This window comes from Coregonus lavaretus (assembly GCF_964263955.1).
Source record: "Coregonus lavaretus genome assembly, chromosome: 31".
Taxonomy (NCBI): Eukaryota; Metazoa; Chordata; class Actinopteri; order Salmoniformes; family Salmonidae; genus Coregonus; species Coregonus lavaretus.
In genome coordinates, this window is record NC_140018.1 from 16,392,019 (window position 1) to 16,407,537 (window position 15,519).

At 41.3% G+C, this 15,519-nt stretch overlaps 1 protein-coding gene across 1 annotated transcript in view; it reads right to left on the reverse strand.

Moving 5' to 3' along the window:
* Window positions 1-389: 389 nt before the first annotated feature.
* LOC311106613 (testis development-related protein) overlaps window positions 390-15,519 on the reverse strand; it is a 38,728-nt gene continuing 23,598 nt past the window's right edge. The window contains exons 3-4 of the mRNA XM_084148996.1: window positions 3,927-4,042; window positions 390-2,645 (exon numbers count right to left, since the gene is read on the reverse strand). Of these exons, the coding sequence (XP_084005122.1) occupies window positions 2,216-2,645; window positions 3,927-4,042 (546 nt within the window). The 3' untranslated portion in view covers window positions 390-2,215. The remainder of the gene's footprint in view (window positions 2,646-3,926; window positions 4,043-15,519) is intronic.

Here is a 15,519-nt window from a genome sequence, read left to right on the forward strand (position 1 = left end):
CGCTGTTCTGTGATGGGAGTAGTACACAGCGTTGTACGAGATCTTCAGTTTCTTGGCAATTTCTCGCATGGAATAGCCTTCATTTCTCAGAACAAGAACAAAACAAGGACATTTCTAAGTGACCCCAAACTTTTGAACGGTAGTGTATGTTCGGCAACATTCACATGAACCATCCGTCTGAGGTTAAGGCCATGCATAGAGCATTCATAACAGGATAAATAAACAATTATAACAGCCAATGTAAGCTAGTTGGCTAGAAAGTGGCTAGGCTGTATGAAGGAGAGTGTTCCTGGATGATCCTCCACATTGTAAACTATACTGTTGTTGAAGTCCGGCACAATAAATTTGACCGTGCATTTCCCTAGGAGTGAACACAACGACACCTTGTTGAAATAAGCAGAGCCAGACAATCCAGGCAGGGCAGGTCTTTATTCTTGTGAACAAATGTGACCCTTCCTTTTAGTAAATATAGAAGCTCTAACGGCCATCGTTGGCAAGGAACCCGTATCTGTGCACAAACTTGGCTGTGGAAGTAGATTTGAAAATAAAGAAAAAAGGCACAGATTTAAATGAAAGGATTGTCCAAGTCTAACCACCTACAAGTGGAAAGACTGATTCTGTTTGGAATTAAATATACAGTTGCAATCAGACACAAAAAAATCACTGTTTTTGCTATGAAAATGAAATAAAATGATTCTTCAATAACTCACAGCTATCCTATTCAAGCACCAACACACACATTCACACAGGCACATACAACAGCAGATATCATGTTAACAATGTCTGTTGAATTCGTTTCTGTCCCAGTCCCAAAAGCACTGCTGCTGCTGGCAAAATTGTTGGAAACCATGAAGTTTCCCATGGCCATGAATGAGAAGGGAGGGTTTGTGGCTAGATGGTATACAGCTACGGTAAAAAAGTTGTATGTTCTAGTCGTGCCGGGAGAGTTTTTGCATTTTAGCTAACTCTAACCCTTTACCTAACCTTAACCTAATTATCCTAACCTGCTGTGTAAGTTATCCTAGCCTGCTACAAAAAGTCAATTCTGTCCATAGCTGAAAACCATTTAGTCAAAACCAGGGAGGGGTGCAGCAGTGATGCATGCTGGGATTGCCCATCACATCATTTGATCTTCATGGTGAGCTTGGTGTACTAGTAGTCTATTCCAATATGGTGAGCAGAGAAACATGCCACAACACATACTGTAGGGAAAGGCACATCATGGCTTGTTGTCTAAACAGGGAAACAGCACACAGACTGCATGCAGAAAATGGAGCTCAGTCCTCTTATTGCATGGAAAATGTTTCTTATCATCAGATTTGACTGTACAGTATTCATGACACTCCAGTGGTCTGCCATTTGCTGGGTTTGTAACAAGAACATTTGGATCATATCATTCATTAACAATACTCCAGATTCAGCAGCCTATATTCGCTCACACACACACTTATTGTTCAGAGTCTGGAAGGCTTATTACATGTTATTGGACAAAGCATTTTAAGCCTTTTAGCTATGCTTATTAGACGCTAAGGCCTCTGACACATTCCTCTCCCAATAGACATTTACTGCAGGGCCAGGGAGGGCAAACAGCATTGAAAACTTCTCTTTAAATAAGGCCTAGAGTAGTATAGTTGGTCTTGTTCTCAAACTACTGTCTTGCATAAAACATGAATGCCTATGTAACAATACAAAATATCTCTTTTGGAAATCATTCTCTTGGCTTGATAATATAAAATGTTCAAAGACCAGTGGATAGCACAGTTTAAGGTAGTGTAAGGCTTTCATGTGTTTGCTTTTTTACTTTCCAACCTCTTATCTATGACATCCTTTTCAAGATGGTGACCCTTTTCTCTACACTGACAAACCAGTCCACTCAAACAGATCAACATAGCATAATGTATTCCCAGGCTCAATGTCTCTGCAACATTAAAACATCACAATTTCAACACAAAGTCAACAATAATAGATTTTAGTGACCTTGTCTGCTTTGTAAGTTCATCTGCTATGTTGTTGGAGTGAGCAGTCATAGGGATATATGGGCTGTGTTCATCTATGCTGTACGGAAAAGTCAGGACTGCACTCAGAATGTCAATGGAGGAATACAAAATCAGTTCTTTAAGCAGCACAGAGACAGACAGGCATGTCTTTTTCCCTCCTCTTGATTTGAGGAAAGAGGTGAGGGGGAGGGATTGCTGGCAAGTAAGGGGTACAGCTTTTATTTAAACCCCTCCCATGTCTCCGACACGTTCCCTCGGCTCCGCCTCCTGATTCCGGCCAGCTTGCCTTTGGCGAGGGCCGTCCACCTGACAGCCGTGGAATCCCGTGATTCTGACAGGTTGGCGTAGTGCGACGAGTCTTCCTCTAGACCCAAACCTGCCCAGGAGGGCAGACCCAGCGGGAGCCCCAGAGCCTGGGGGAAGGACACAGGCGAGTCCCTGGTCCCACTCTGAGCCTCCATTGCCTCGTCGGTGGGTGTCTCGGTTGGGTCGGCCAACTGCGGTGGCTCCCAGCCCTCCATCTTGTCCAGTTTCCTGGTGGGCGTGATCTGCCTCATCGTCATGGTGACGCTGTCCCAGAAGCAGTGGCCCTTCTCTGTGATTGGCTTATTCTTCTCCTTCCCTTCCTCCTTGTTCTTCTTGTGGGACCTTGATCAAAGACAGACAGAGAGGGGATGAAGAGGACTATGAGTACAAAAAGCAGTAAGAACATACTAAAATCATTGTTCCTTGATGTCCAATGTAGTTGTGTACATGTACGCATGGGTACTCCCCTACCCACATCCTAAATACACTATTAGAAAAAAGGTGCTATCTAGAACCTAAAAGGATTCTTTGGCTGTCCCCATAGGAGAACCCTTTTTGGTTCCAGGTAGAACCCTTTACAAAGAGGGTTCTACATGGAAGCCAAAAGTGTTCTACCTGGAACCAAAAAGGGTTCTCCTATTGGGACAGCCGAAGAACCCTTTTGGAACCCTTTTTTCTAAGAGTGTAGAACATGCAGGATACTAGGACATGAGGGTGTGGGATGGTAAAGTATATGTTTTTTACCCCTATTTTATATTTACCCCTCTGCTTATCCAGTAGGAGTATGCATGACAACGGGGCATCCTAAGCCCCCACACCTACTCCTTTAGAGACTTATTTTATTCCCCTCCCCCTCACTTCCCCTACTGCGTCGGTAGGACATTAAAGTAGGAGTGCGTTCCCCATTGAGAGGGGCATTGTATAGGGATCCCAGAGGTATTGTACTTCTGCCACTGAATGATGAGTTACCCTCCATACATTCCACTACCCTGGGGAGACAGGATGTTGACGTGAGCCAGTGAACGCAACCCTGTCTAGTATCTAACATTACATGAGTCATTGAAAATAGCCCCATTTAACATGAAAGGCCCATGTTGTATAACATTGTTGTATAGCATTGCTCGAACTCAACCCTGTGCCATCCTCCCATGAACACTGCCTAGTGCCTACCTCTAGTGTCAGTCTGCCACTCTACCTTGGATGTCTCTCTGTTCCCTGTCAGACTGTCTGTCTCTCTATCTGACTCTCTATGTCTATCAGTCTGTCTGCATGTCTGTGTTCAGGAGGCTCTATCCAGGATTAGGTGGTTTTGGGAGAGCAGCAGCGCCAGCAGAGCTTACTGTAGGCCTCACCTTCTCAGAGAGGTCAAAGGAGACAGGACATTCATCTGACTGAGGGAGGGAAGACACACTGTGCTTATCTCACCCTCTCCCTCTGAGCCCAATTAAATGTTCTATGGGGCCAGTCCTATTGCACCTTGTAGCTAATTCAGGAAATAAGAGTTGTATTGGGGCTATGTAATGTACTGTAGGTTTCAGAGGGAGCAAAAGAATGGCATACGCAAACATGCCTGCACTTTATGTTATATGTCATGATGATAGTACAGTATATGATCCATCTCACCCTCTGCGATCGGCCAGTGTGACCCCTGTCAGTAGGAAGTGCTCGTCATCCTGAGAAGAAAACATCTTCTTATCCCTCTTCTCCTTCTTGGACTTGACTTTCTTCACTTTCACATCCTGGGAGACCCAAACACAAACAAACATCAGAGCACCGCTAAATTAGAGCCCGACCGATATGTTTATTTGGGGTCCGATACAGATTCCACTTTTTTGGGGGCAAAACCTACTGATACCGATATATCTGCCGATATACCGTTTACATCAGGGAAATTAAAAAGTGTCATTCTTCCACTGAATTCTCATAAATTGCCATCCAAAAGAGCAATTTTCCAAATTACTACGCTTCAAATGTTGATTTCATACATTGTGACAATAATGACACGTCATGAAAATGGCCGCAAACGTTCAGATAGGCATGAGATTCCCCTTTTTCCATTTATCGGCGGAGTTATCGGACGATACCGATATAGCGCTAAAAGGCCAATTTCGGTCGGGCTCTACTGTAAACACGACTGTAAATCCTAAGTAGGTTTTCATAAGCTCTAGAATGATAATCATAACAGTTCTATGGTGTTTTATGACTATTGGCTTCCACCACCAGAACAGTGTTTTTAAGTGAAGAGATGAACTCAAATTAATGGATTAAATCGAAATTGAATACAGGTATTGGTCATTTATGTGTAAAATGGGGTAACAGTTATAGCACAGTCATCTCGGCTCCAGCCCTGGCACTGAGGAGAGAGAGAGAGGGGGGAGAGAGAGAGGGAGAAAGAAAGAGAGAGAGAGAGCAGTCAGTATTCACTTGGCTGGTCAGGACATTCCAGTAGAACACCCTCCCACTCCCACCTAACCCACCGACTCATCTGTCACATCGGAATTCCAGCCTTATTTTTTTCAAATAATGTGGCCGAATTCAACTACTTCTATTTGAAGTATTTTCAAATAATGTCCTATAAATGTAGGCTATTTTCAAATGTTTCCAAATACATTATAAATACCCCTAGGACCAAACAGACCTGGGTTCAAACGCATGGAGCATTTAAATATTTGTATTTGAACTGTATTTGTGTATGAGTATTTTCAAATACATGCCAATACTTTCCAAATGCATTTCCAAATACATTCCAATATTCAACTACTGTCCAAATATTTACATCGAAATGTGAAAGTAATTGAAATACTTAAAATAGTATTTGAACGCAGGTCTGCTCTCCGCGCAGGGAATGCCTATTCTGATCCCAGGGAACACCCATCCTGATCCCGGCCCTTTAGCAGTAGTTGGCTCACTGTCCCTCTTTTTGTTCTTGTCCCTCTCTTTATTCCCAATGTCAAATATTAAGGTCATATCGTTTAAACCAACTCACATCTGACCTGTTCCTTTCACATTAGAACATTCCTGGCATTTCTGATAAATATTCAGGATACTCGTAATGGACTCCAAATGATATATAATATACATACACACACACACACACACACACACACACACACACACACACACATACACACACACACACACACACACACACACACACACACACACACACACACACACACACACACTTTTCCCAGTTCAGTCCTTGTTGTTCTGGAACAAAGGACAGAGAACACAGGACAACACAAACAAACAGTAGACTGCAGACTAAACCAACCAAAATATAAACAGAAACACAAAAGGGCCATGAAAGCTCTTATAATCCCAGATTCACATTGTTGAACCCAGAAACCTCCATTTACTAAAGACAGGGTCCTGTTTTCCCTCTTTGCAGTGAAGTAGGCAACAGACAGCCACACGCTCTGCAATGTCATACACACACACACAGACACGTGCCCTCTACCACTGCATAGTTGGCTGCACCCTTCCTCTCTTTATCCTCTGCTCACTTCACACATTCACACACACACACACACACACACACAGCGCCACCGTGCGCATGTACAGTAAACACATACGTAAAAATGTATGCACACATGACTGTAAGTCGCTTTGGATAAAAGCGTCTGCTAAATGGCATATTATATTATTATTATACACACTGTGTGATTTGTTAAGTTTATGGGGAATGCCATTGGTTGTATTTACACACAGTTTGATGAATGTGTCATTAAAATACCTTACAGTCTACAGCCCCTAATAAAGGAGGGGGGGGGGGTTTAATAAATATCAGATATGATTAGTCTTCTTCTCATCCTCTCCTTCTTTCATCCACATACCAGGGGGGAGTGCTGGGACAGGAGAATGAAGATTAGTTGAGGTTGAGACATCCCAGCAAGCACATAACATTCTGAGAACCATATGTTTCTTAGAGCTTGACGAGAGCGTGGTTGTCCTATGGTTATTTTGCATACAACCTTCCCACTACTTTCTGGGATTGGTGCAGGATAGTTGCTTGGCTTTGGAACATTCTCAGCACATATAAGGAACTAGACAAAAATACAATTATTTTCTTGGTATCCTAAAAGTTCAAACATGGTTCCATTTATAATTTTTTTGTCATGTTCTAGAATAGTTCAGAGAACGTTAAGAAACAACGTTCTTCTGTGGGAATTTCAGTACTTCAGCATAACGTTTTCTGCAGGTTTCCTCATGGTTCTATTTAAAGTAATGTTCTCAAATTGTTCCAAAAACGTTAAGAAAACACAAGAAAACTTTAGTAACGTTCAGAGAATGTTCTAAGAATGTTATTTAAAAGTACACATTCCGTTCTCAACAAAACTCTGTCCTCTCTCGTTATGGAAAAACACTAGGCTTTAGAACACCAACTGTAACTGTAAATCACCATATTGGCGTACATTAATGAGCATACTTTGCTGGGGTCAAACCATATATGAAAACATGACATTTTTTTAAAGATGAGAAACAGCCCTTTCAAATGATGCGACATGCAATAAATAGTACCACAATCAAATGGTAATCAGTTAACCCATGGGGGGGGGGGGGGGGGGGGGTCTGACAAACACTGCTCTAGCTATGTCACTTTTCACCGCAGATGTGGAAGTGCGACATAGGCGGATGCTGACAGATTTTTATGGGGATTTGTGTATTATGCTAATTAGATTTCCGCGGGGACGTGGACATCGACCTTAGGGGGTTAAGAAAAAACACCTGTGAAAATGTCTATCTTATACACTTTTTTCCAAACAAGATGGAGAAAAACAGAGCATATTGAGTCTTCCTTATTTTGTAATGATTGATAATCAGAAATCAGAATAGTAATACATTTTACTGTGAATGAGTTACAGACATTTTAGTGACTGGTGGTATTCTTCTAGAATTCTATGGAACGTTCTGTGATCAGACACCTTTTCTGGATAGTATATTAAACACATATGCACCAAAACATATTACAAATGGCATTTAGTTTTACATTTGATAAGGAAAGAACTACACAAGTAATATAATGTTAATAAAACAACTTTATTGAAATAATAAGATTAGGGGAATAAATTGTCTCATTCAAACCTGAAAACAAAGTGCAAGTTACATCATGCTATCATAACCATAACATTCACTTCAGGGATATTGTCATCAAAATTGAACTGGAATTACAATATATTATAAGAATAAGGCATTTAATAACAATAATTGGCTTTGACAACTTCAATTTCTTCTTACATACATTTACATTCCACTAGGCCTTTAACCGGATACACAGAGAGTATTAAATGCATGCAAGAAAGGGGAAATGACCAGTGACAATCTGAGCTACTGGGTGAAGACTAGGATTCCCTTTACTAGTACCTAGCTATGTATACAGTGCATTCGGAAAATATTCAGACCCCATGACATTTTCCACATTTTGTTACATTACAGCCTTATTCTAAAACACCAAATGTCATTCATAACACTTTTTAGTGTTTTGTAAGTGATGTCTCTTTGCACTTATCAAATGGCACTGTATGGATGCCGGAATGATTTTAGAGTGGAGTAGCCTAATATTTGGAATAGTAACTGAAGTCTGGACACTGACTGTAGGCCTCACATATAGCTTATTATAATATTAACTCATGCAGAATTAATTGTTCCTCGCAGTAAAATTATAGACCAAATTTACTCCGGGAACAGGAGTGGAGAAACGTGATTTATTTCGTTCAGCATCTTGAGAGAATGCGAATACGCACTTAGGTACCTGTTGTGTGGCCTAAGCGTGCAATTTCTATCAGCGACATAAAAGCTAACAATATTTAATTTTCAACCACAAAATACCTATCCAAGATTAACTGAAATACTATCAGAAACATGTTGGATTGTTTTCACAGCTTTTAATTTCTTTAAAACTGGTCAAAGTAATGTCATTTAGAAATCTCCCTGGTCCCTAAACGTCCTTGCTCCATGAGAGAAGCAGAAATGAAAGACAAAATGTTATCGATGTCAACTAGAATGTTGATGATGCATTTATCATTCTATCGATTTCTGATATTATTTTGGTGAACAAGGCTTTATTTAGTATTCTAAATGACCATCAAGTAATTACAGAAGAGAAGCTGCATGTAGAGTTGAAGTCGGAAGTTTACATACACTTAGGTTGGAGTCATTAAAACTCGTTAACAAACTATAGTTTAGGCAAGTCCGTTAGGACATCTACTTTGTGCATTCACACAAGTAATTTTACCAACAATTGTTTACAGACAGATTATTTCACTGTATCACAATTCCAGTGGGTCAGAAGTTTAAATACACTAAGTTGACTGTGCCTTTAAACAGCTTGGAAAATTCCAGAAAATGATGTCATGGCTTTAGAAGCTTCTGATAGGCTAATTGACATCACTTGAGTCAATTGGAGGTGTACCTGTGGATGTATTTCAAGGCCTACCTTCAAACTCAGTGCCTCTTTGCTTGACATCATGGGAAAATCAAAAGAAATCAGCCAAGACCTCAGAAAAAAATTGTAGACCTCCACAAGTCTGAAGGTACCACGTTCATCTGTACAAACAATAGTACGCAAGTATAAACACCATGGGACCATGCAGCCGTCATACCGCTCAGGATGGAGACGCGTTCTGTCTCCTAGAGATGAACATACTTTGGTGCGAAAAGTGCAAATCAATCCCAGAACAACAGCAAAGGACCTTGTGAAGATGCTGGAGGAAACAGGTACAAAAGTATCTATATCCACAGTAAAAATGAGTCCTATATCGACATAACCTGAAAGGCCGCTCAGCAATGAAGAAGCCACTGCTCCAAAACCGCCATAAAAAAAGCCAGACTACGGTTTGCAACTGCACATGGGGACAATGATCATACTTTTTGGAGAAATGTCCTCTGGTCTGATGAAACAAAAATAGAACTGTTTGGCCATAATGACCATCGTTATGTTTGGAGGAAAAAGGGGGTTGCGTGCAAGCCGAAGAACACCATCCCAACCGTGAAGCACGGGTGGCAGCATCATGCTGTGGGGGTACTTTGCTGCAGGAGGGACTGGTGCACTTCACAAAATAGATGGCATAATGAGGAAGGAAAATTATGTGGATATATTGAAGCAACATCTCAAGACATCAGTCAGGAAGTTAAAGCTTGGTCGCAAATGGGTCTTCAAAATGGACAATGACCCCAAGTATACTTCCAAAGTTGTGGCAAAATGGCTTAAGGACAAGATATTGGAGTGGCCATCACAAAGCCCTGTCCTCAATCGTATAGAAAAATTGTGGGCAGAACTGAAAAAGAGTGTGCGAGCAAGGAGGCCTACAAACCTGACTCAGTTACACCAGCTATGTCAGGAGGAATGGGCCAAAATTCACCCAATTTATTGTGGGAAGCTTGTGGAAGGCTACCCGAAACGTTTGACCCAAGTTAAACAATTTAAAGGCAATGCTCCCAAATACTAATTGAGTGTATGTAAACTTCTGACCCACTGGGAATGTGATGAAAGAAATAAAAGCTGAAATAAATCAATCATTCTCTCTACTATTATTCTGACATTTCACATTCTTAAAATAAAGTGGTGATCCTAACTGACCTAGGACAGGGAATTTTTACTAGGATTAAATGTCAGGAATTGTGAAAAACTGAGTTTAAATGTATTTGGCTAAGGTGTATATAAACTTCCGACTTCAACTGTATTTAGTTAGCTAGCTAATGATTACTGTAGCTTAATAGCAATCCTACAGCAGCCCTCTCTTCTGCCTGGCTGGCTAGCTAGCTACCTTCATATCTAATCACTAATGTTAGCCAGTTCATTTTAGCTAGGTCTAGCTCATACCTAATGACAAATGCTCTTCAAATTGTCAATATGAGCATTTTATTTTATACGGTTATCAATGAAAACATTTACATAAAAAAGACAAAACAAGAGCTAAATCAAGCAGCTAGGCTAGCTAGCTACCTTGTCTTGTTTTGGTTGATTGTTTACTTGGATTGTTATCAAAAATGTCATTTCACAGACTCATTTTATCAATCTGAAAAAAAATACTCTAAAATGTACACACTATAATTACCAACATAAAAACGATTGTATACCGTTTCTTACCTTAATATTGTTGTCCTGACACAGCTGTCAAAGTTGTGAGAAACCTTTCAGGTTCAGTAGAGGCGAGGCGCCTCCTGGTGATAGCATTCACTTTCAGTCACCATGTCAAAACTCACAATTTGCTCTCCTACCAATGAAGCATGGTCGTCAGTCGTTACTACGGCAATTCAAGATGGCACTACTCATACCTCTAATGAACGTTGTTCAAGATCAAAATACTAAAAATAGAGATGTTTCATAGTTACAAGTACAGTCATGGTCAAAAGTTTTGAGAATGACACAAGTATTGGTCTTCACAAAGTTTGCTGCTTTAGTGTTTTTTGATATTTTTGTCAGATGTTACTATTGTATACTGAAGTATAATTACAAGCATTCCATAAGTGTCAAAGGCTTTTATTGACAATTACATTAAGTTTATGCAAAGAGTCAATATTTGCAGTGTTGACCCTTCTTTTTCAAGACCTCTGCAATCCGCCCTGGCATGCTGTCAATTAACTTCTGGGCCACATCCTGGCTGATGGCAGCCCATTCTTGCATAATCAATGGTTGGAGTTTGTCAGAATTTGTGGGTTTTTGTTTGTCCACCTGCCTCTTGAGGATTGACCACAAGTTCTCAATGGGATTAAGGTTTGGGAAGTTTCCTGGCCATGAACCCAAAATGCGATGTTTTGTTCCCCGAGCCACTTAGTTATCACTTTTGCCTTATGGCAAGGTGCTCCATCATGCTGGAAAAGGCGTTCGTCACCAAACTGTTCTTGGATGGTTGGGAGAAGTTGCTCTCGGAGGATGTGTTGGTACCATTCTTTATTCATGGCTGTGTTCTTAGGGAAAATTATGAGTGAGCCTACTCCCTTGGCTGAGAAGCAACCCCACACATGAATGGTCTCAGGATGCTTTACTGTTGGCATGACACAGGACTGATGGTAGCGCTCACCTTGTCTTCTCCGGACAAGCTTTTTTCCGGATGCCCCAAACAATCGGAAAGGGGATTCATCAGAGAAAATGACTTTACCCCAGTCCTCAGCAGTCCAATCCCTGTACCTTTTGCAGAATATCAGTCTGTCCCTGATGTTTTTCCTGGAGAGAAGTGGCTTCCTCACTGCCCTTCTTGACACCAGGCTATCCTCCAAAAGTCTTCGCCTCACTGTGCGTGCAGATGCACTCACACCTGCCTGCTGCCATTCTTGAGCAAGCTCTGCACTGGTGTGCCCCGATCCCGCAGCTGAATCAACTTTAGGAGACGGTCCTGGCGCTTGCTGGACTTTCTTGGGCGTCCTGAAGCCTTCTTCACAACAATTGAACCTCTCTCCTTGAAGTTCTTGATGATCCGATAAATGGTTGATTTAGGTGCAATCTTACTAGCAGCAATATCCTTGCCTGTGAAGCCCTTTTTGTGCAAAGCAATGATGACGGCACGTGTTTCCTTGCAGGTAACCATGGTTAACAGAGGAAGAACAATGATTTCAAGCAACACCCTCCTTTTATAGCTTCCAGTCTGTTATTCTAACTCAATCAGCATGACAGAGTGATCTCCAGCCTTGTCCTCGTCAACACTCTCACCTGTGTTAACGAGAGAATCACTGACATGATGTCAGCTGGTCCTTTTATGGCAGGGCTGAAATGCAGTGGAAATGTTTTTTGGGGATTAAGTTCATTTTCATGGCAAAGAGGGACTTTGCAATTAATTGCAATTCATCTGATCACTCTTCATAACATTCTGGAGTATATGCAAATTGCCATCATAAAAACTGAGGCAGCAGACTTTGTGAAAATTTATATTTGTGTCATTCTCAAAACCTTTGACCACGACTGTACATGTTTAGTATTAGTGGATTGAATACATCTCTTTGCTCAACTTTACTTCATGAAGTGTTTCCATTCTCCTTTAAGTGTGTTCAGGTGTGTTGCTGCGCCCACTAATTGGCCACACCTGATCCTAATGAGTGCTTGTTTCCTTTGAAATTGGGTCTGTTTGAATAGACTAAAATTAACAGCTTTGTATGCATAAAGAAACATGGCATGCTAGCTCCATCCTGGTGCGGAGTGGACAAATTCCATGGATAGAGAACATAATATTATAGGTTTGAATCTCACTGATGCCATATCACAATAAAAAAGAAATGTCATGATTACTGCCTAAGGAAATGAATTTCCATGTGTCCTATCTGTACTTCAAAAAAGTTCACCTAAAATAAGCTAGCAGTGTTATTAAAAGTCTTATTGAAGGGCCTCCTGAGTGGCGCAACGGTCTAAAGCACTGCATCACAGTGTTGTGGCGTCACTACAGCCTGTGACCAGGAGTCCCATAGGGCGGCGCACAATTGGCCCAGTGTCGTCTGGGTTAGGGGAGGGTTTGGCCGGGAGGGCTATACTTAGCACTGTGGCAACTCCTTGTGGCGGGCCAGGCGCCTGCAGACTGACTTCGGTCGTCAGTTGGGAGGTGTTTCCTCCAACACATTGGTGCAGCTGTCTTCCCGGTTAAGCGAACGGGTGTTAAGATGCGCGGTTGCATGACTCGACCTTCGCCTCTCCCGAGCCTGTTGGGGAGTTGCAGCGATGAGACAAGATTGTAATCACGAAATTGGGGAGAAAAAGGGGGTAATAATTACAACTTTAAAATAAAAAGTCTTATTGAAAAATTCTGTGAAAGTTTTAAGGAAGTTATTCAAAAACCTCAAAATTACCTATAATTTCCTTTCTCAGTGAGTTAATAAAACCTCCCATGAAAACTTTAATAGAACGAGAGTAAAATGTTCTCAGAACCTCCCTGCAACCTAAAAATAAACGTTCCCAGAAAAGGCAACATTTTCACATCCGTTGTCGGAAAGTTTTAAATACTTTCAGTTTTACCGGTCAGGAAACATATGGCATCATTCCCAGAACCAATGGGAAAACAAAAACATACGTTCCAACAACTTCCAAGGAACCAAATGTGCTAGCTGGGATGTCAATTGCTGTCATTGATTTATACTGTCCTGAAGGTTTAGAACTATTAACAGAATTCTTTCTCTTATTCTACCACCCCCTCTATCTTACTTTCCCTAACTCTCAGTTACTGTCTTCCTCTCTCTTTCCCTCATTGCCTCTTATTTTATGTCTATTTCTGATATGCTACCCAGGAAAAGGCTGAAAACAGCCCATATTGTCACGCCCTGGCTCTGGGGACTCTTAAATGTTGAGCCAGGGTGTGGACTTGTTATGTTTAGTTTTCTATGGGTTTTGTTCTAGATCGTTTATTTCTATGTTGGCCAGGGTGGTTCCCAATCAGAGACAGCTGTAGCTCGTTATCTCTGATTGGGGACCATACTTAGGCAGCCTGTTTTCACCAGTTTATTGTGGGATCTTGTTCCGTATGGTTTGTTGTATTACCTAGGACTTCACGTATCGTTTTGTTGTTTTTGTTCGTGTTGTGTACACTTAATAAAGTATGTACGCCTATCACGCTGCGCCTTGGTCCGCTTCTCATAACGATCGTGACACATATTAGTATATGTAATCTTAAAGCTGTCCCAATAGCAGAGTCCCAACAGCAGTCCCAACACCTTACCACTGCTATACCTGGCTATCAGCGGAGCCTCGTCTGGCAGCGAAACAGTTAATTCAGCCTTATTTACTGCCTTTTAAAAAAACATAGTTGATATGGCTGACTTGCTTAAACAAATGTGGTTTCTACTGACAATTAAGATGTACAAACTATGGCATAAGGGGACGACAAGCAGATAAGAGGTCATCTGTAATTTCGTTTAAGTCATTAATGAGCGAGCTAGGACGGACGTAGTCAATATAACTATTGTTCAGCACTTTTGAAATGTAAAGCGACAGAATTCAGAACATGGGCCGTTCCTACAGTGTTCTCCCTGTACACCAAGTCAGAACTGTAGGATAAATAAATGGGGCATATAAGCAGACAATGAAAGCTCTTACAATATTCGATGATTACATTTCTCTAAAACAGGTTATAGGTTACATGTGCACCACCAAGTCAGAACAGTAGGTGAAATTAAGAGGGGAAAATAGACCATCAAGTAATTACAGAAGAGAAGCTGCATGTAGAGTTGAAGTCGGAAGTTTACATACACTTAGGTTGGAGTCATTAAAACTCGTTAACAAACTATAGTTTAGGCAAGTCCGTTAGGACATCTACTTTGTGCATTCACACAAGTAATTTTACCAACAATTGTTTACAGACAGATTATTTCACTGTATCACAATTCCAGTGGGTCAGAAGTTTAAATACACTAAGTTGACTGTGCCTTTAAACAGCTTGGAAAATTCCAGAAAATGATGTCATGGCTTTAGAAGCTTCTGATAGGCTAATTGACATCACTTGAGTCAATTGGAGGTGTACCTGTGGATGTATTTCAAGGCCTACCTTCAAACTCAGTGCCTCTTTGCTTGACATCATGGGAAAATCAAAAGAAATCAGCCAAGACCTCAGAAAAAAATGGTAGACCTCCACAAGTCTGAAGGTACCACGTTCATCTGTACAAACAATAGTACGCAAGTATAAACACCATGGGACCATGCAGCCGTCATACCGCTCAGGATGGAGACGCGTTCTGTCTCCTAGAGATGAACATACTTTGGTGCGAAAAGTGCAAATCAATCCCAGAACAACAGCAAAGGACCTTGTGAAGATGCTGGAGGAAACAGGTACAAAAGTATCTATATCCACAGTAAAAATGAGTCCTATATCGACATAACCTGAAAGGCCGCTCAGCAATGAAGAAGCCACTGCTCCAAAACCGCCATAAAAAAAGCCAGACTACGGTTTGCAACTGCACATGGGGACAATGATCATACTTTTTGGAGAAATGTCCTCTGGTCTGATGAAACAAAAATAGAACTGTTTGGCCATAATGACCATCGTTATGTTTGGAGGAAAAAGGGGGTTGCGTGCAAGCCGAAGAACACCATCCCAACCGTGAAGCACGGGTGGCAGCATCATGCTGTGGGGGTACTTTGCTGCAGGAGGGACTGGTGCACTTCACAAAATAGATGGCATAATGAGGAAGGAAAATTATGTGGATATATTGAAGCAACATCTCAAGACATCAGTCAGGAAGTTAAAGCTTGGTCGCAAATGGGTCTTCAAAATGGACAATGACCCCAAGTATACTTCCAAAG